Source organism: Myotis myotis, unplaced genomic scaffold, assembly GCF_014108235.1.
Source record: "Myotis myotis isolate mMyoMyo1 unplaced genomic scaffold, mMyoMyo1.p scaffold_m19_p_4, whole genome shotgun sequence".
NCBI classification, from domain to species: domain Eukaryota; kingdom Metazoa; phylum Chordata; class Mammalia; order Chiroptera; family Vespertilionidae; genus Myotis; species Myotis myotis.
Window position 1 is genome coordinate 3873713 of NW_023416346.1, and position 4628 is coordinate 3878340.

At 42.2% G+C, this 4628-nt stretch overlaps 1 protein-coding gene across 1 annotated transcript; it reads left to right on the forward strand.

The window, feature by feature from the left end:
• The first annotated feature begins 327 nt into the window (after positions 1-327).
• LOC118654580 (E3 ubiquitin-protein ligase RNF34-like) lies at positions 328-2209 on the forward strand. Its single transcript, XM_036305969.1, is given in 2 exon segments — positions 328-475; positions 478-2209. Coding segments are annotated over 2 exon segments (1110 nt in total). The 5' UTR covers positions 328-336; the 3' UTR covers positions 1449-2209.
• The last annotated feature ends 2419 nt before the right edge of the window (positions 2210-4628 follow it).

Below are 4628 nucleotides of genomic sequence, written 5' to 3' on the forward strand. Positions count from 1 at the left end.
GGATAGAGAGATAGAAACATCAATGAGAGAGAAACATCAATTGGCTGCCTCCTGCATACCCCCTACTGGGGATTTAGCCCAAAACCCAAGCATGTGCCCTGCCCTAACCAGGAATCGAACCAGTGACCTCCTGGTCCATGGGTCAACACAACCACTGAGCCACACCGGCCAAGCTGCGTGTAGCATAGGACAGAAGGCACTGCTCTGAACTCATGCTTAATGAGATGTTGAAAGTGAGACCCCTGAATGAAGCCCAAACACTAAAAGGAATGAGTCAGTGAAAGGGCTCATTGGGAGTTTGCGGCGGGAGCCGACCGAGGCGCGGCGGTCGCGGCCATGAAGGCGGGTGCCACATCTATGTGGGCTTCATGCTGTGGACTGCTGAATGAAGTCATGGGAACCGGAGCTGTCAGGGGCCAGCAGGCAGGATTCGCCGGAAGTACCAGTCCATTCAGATTTACACCAAACTCTGATTTTTCCGCTACCCACCAGCACCTACAGAAGGGCCTAATATAGTTTGCAAAGCCTGTGGGCTTTCATTTTCAGTCTTCAGAAAGAAGCACATATGTTGTGACTGCAAGAAGGATTTTTGCTCCGTTTGCTCAGTCTTACAAGAAAATCTTCGTAGATGTTCCACCTGTCACTTATTACAAGAGACGGCCTTTCAGCGCCCTCAGTTAATGCGACTGAAAGTGAAGGATCTGCGGCAATATCTCATTCTTAGAAACATACCCATTGATACCTGTCGAGAGAAAGAAGACTTGGTAGATTTAGTGCTGTGCCACCATGGGCTGGGCTCTGAGGACGACCTGGACACCAGCAGTCTGAATTCCTCAAGGTCCCAGAATTCTAGTTTTTTTACACGTTCATTTTTTTCAAACTATACAGCCCCCTCTGCTACCATGTCTTCATTTCAGGGAGAACTAATGGGTAGAGACCGGACCTTAGGATCTGGAGCCTTGGCACAGGTACAAAGTGAAACAGCATCAGCAAACACAGATGATGATGACGATGATGATGATGATGACGATGAAGATGACAACTTGGAGGAACAGGAGCCTGGCATCTCCAAGAAGAGACTGAGAGCTTCGCTGTCTGACCTGTCAAGCCTTGAAGATGTGGAAGGGATGAGCGTGCGCCAGCTGAAGGAAATCCTGGCTCGGAATTTTGTCAACTACTCTGGCTGTTGTGAAAAATGGGAGCTGGTAGAGAAAGTAAACCGCTTATACAAAGAGAATGAAGAAAACCAAAAGTCATATGGTGAGCGGCTGCAGCTGCAGGAAGAGGAAGATGACAACCTGTGCCGGATCTGCATGGATGCTCTCATCGACTGCGTCCTGCTCGAGTGTGGGCACATGGTCACCTGCACCAAGTGTGGCAAGCGCATGAGTGAGTGTCCCATCTGCCGACAATATGTGGTGCGCGCTGTGCACGTGTTCAAGTCCTGAAGTAGACGCTCTTCCCGATAGGACATTCGCCCCCAAGCTTGAACCCAGACATTTCCGTGCACAGAGGGACTGGAAACTTACTGTTCAAAAGTTGAAGTTATTTTTTAAAATTATTTTCACTACTAACTGGGAACAAAGATTCATAGTAAGTTACGGCAACATTGGTCTGTGCCATACGCCTGTCAGCCTGTGGACATGCTGTTTCCCAGGTTTAGCCCGGCTTCATCACACGTCTGTGATCAGTAACTGCTGAAGTCAGATTGCTGATGGCATCAGCTACTCTCCCTTTGGAGGACATTTCTCTTCTCTTCTCCGTTCTTCTGTTTTTAGTTTAAACTACTCAGATGTTTGAAACTTCTGTTTGGATGAGATCACTGTCCACAACTGACCAACATGGTACATGCTGAGCAGTGGTACCTCTGAATGTTCACTTTATTAGTCATGGATATTTTAAATGCTACTATTTGATGAATGTAAGTTTCCACATTGTTGCTATTTCTGAATTTAAACTTCATTGAGAACACTGACATTTATCTATATAGTCAACTGCCAGGGCCTTAGAGACTAATAATATGTCCATTTCTGTTCAGGTACAGCTTTTTATAGCAAGGGCTGCATCTAGCTTCTTCACTAGAGAAAAGTGTGTGTTAAATTCTTTACTAATGTGTAATTGGTTTACACTGTTTTGTATAGTGAAAGTGTATTTTCAGTGCTACTGCTAGCTAATTTGAACTTTAGGAATAAAATTAGATTTTCAAAAATGAAAAAAAAAAAGAAAGGGCTCATTGGACAAAAGCCACCAGCCTGAAAGGTAGAAGAAAAAAGAATATATCTTAGCTTGGGATCAGCATGTGGACGGGAAAAACAGTTTCTTCCTGAAAAACTGTAACAGTAGGTTACAATGAATGCTAGAAATAATAGGGAAAGGTAACAGTAGAAGACTTAAAATTAGAAAGGATATTTATTATATTAAACTATTAAATTAAATTAAACAAAATGGTAAAAAATGTAAGTAGCTGAAATCAAGAGTTTGTTAGTGCATGGGAAGTAAAAAGGAAACCAATGAAAACATATAAAGGTAATTTTGAAAATAGAATGTCATACAAAATAGATACTCAGAAGAGTTCTAAAAAAGATAAATCTTAGAGTCAGAGAATAAGAAAGAAAATGGGGTACTAATTCATAGAAAAATAATTTAAAACAGGCTAAACAGAGTAAGAGTGTACAAAGTCAACACAGAAACGCCAAGCCAGCAAGGAACAAACTGACGAATTTCAGAGGGAATGTGGAAATGGGAGTTGGAGGCAGGAAGAGATTAACCAGGAAATTTATATTCATACTAGAGGCCCAGGGTTCCTATGGCAGGTGGGGTTCCTCTGCCTAGCCTGCGGGTATTGGGCCAAAACCAGCTCTCTGACATCCCCTGAGGGGTCCTGGATTGCGAGAAGGTGGTTCTCAGGTGACACACCCCGGAATCGGGCTCCCTCCTCTCTGGTTCTGGGTGCATCACCCAAGAACCGCTGCTGCCAAGTGACCACAGCTCAGCAGCTCCTGTGTTGAGCATCTGCCCCCCTGGTGGTCAGTGTGCATCATAGCTACTGGCCAGTTGGCAGGTTGCTTAGGCTTTTATATATATAGATATACATAGCCCATCTACACAGACAATAGAGTGGTGAAGGCCTGGGAGGGGCGAGTGAGAGGGTCAATTGGAAAAAAAGGGAACATCTGTAATACTTTCAACAATAAAGATGAATTTTAAAAATTTAAAAAAGAAACACCAAGCTATGAATATTTTTAAAATAATGTAAATATATACCCAATCACTATGAGGACAAATAACAACTCTGAGAACAACACAGTTGGTGAGAATTTCTAAGTGAGAGTGGCCCCAGGACTGAGCCTGGGCAAAAGCCATCAATGTCAGAGTGGCAAGGGTGGCAGAGTCCTAATTCCAGAGGTCACAACCCCACCCTTTGGCTATTTACAAGAAGACTTGAACCCCAAGTCATCTCCTCTATAAACACCCCCCCCCCACACACACACACATACATGCACACATGCAGGCAAGGACACTATGACTCAGGGATGGGAGCTTTTCCAACATCACACAACTGATAAATGTCAGGGCTGTCTGGTCTTCACCTCTGGTCTTCTGATGCCAATACATATATTTCTATCATTTCCCTGAATTTTCATCTTAAAAAACAACAGTGAAACAATTAAGCACAAAATAGCTTTGTTGTTGTTCTTTTTATTTTGCACTTATTTTGTTGGATTTGAAATTTCAGAAATGCTACGTCTAGTTAGGAGAAAGAATTGAATGAAACATATGCAGGTTCTTGTGCACATAGGGAACGGAGCTGGGTGACAGTGTTGCGAGGGAGTGAGGGGACGGGGACACCAGGGCTAAAGAGTGTGAGAGAAGAACAGCAGAGTGCACTTAGGACCCCAGAGGGAACAGGTGATGCCTGTGCTGACCAAATATTACCAAATTTTCTCAAAATGGAAAGACAAAGAACACTGCAATGAAATATTCAGCAAGCTAAGATTATGCTAATTTAGGGACCATCACCTAGACCAGTGATGGAGAACCTATGACAGGCGTGTCAGAGGTGACACGCAAACTCATTTTTTTTGTTTGATTTTTCTTTGTTAAATGGCATTTAAATATATAAAATAAATATCAAAAATATAAGTCTTTGTTTTACTATGGTTGCAAATATCAAAAAATTTCTGTATGTGACACGGCACCAGAGTTAAGTTAGGGTTTTTCAAAATGCTGACACACCGAGCTCAAAAGGTTCGCCATCACTGCCCTAGACTGAGATTATATCCTTTTGGCTTTTTTGGTATTAACATGACCTGTCTTTTATAAAATGATGACAAACGTGGGATAATCTGTAGAATATCTTTATCTGGCACAATTAAAATTTGACATATGTATACTAGTTAATCAATTTATTATAACTATTACTCTTAAGGAAATGATATCAATCTGTGGGTCTAAAAATAGCCCCAGAAAAGATTCAGACTGAACCTTCTTTTTCATACTTAGGCAGAATATTACATACCTCTACTATCACCCATCAGCCTCTACAATTAAGAAAAGATCATTTAAACACATTGAATGATTATCAGAAACTATTAGGTGATATCAACTGGGTCAGGCCATATCTAAAA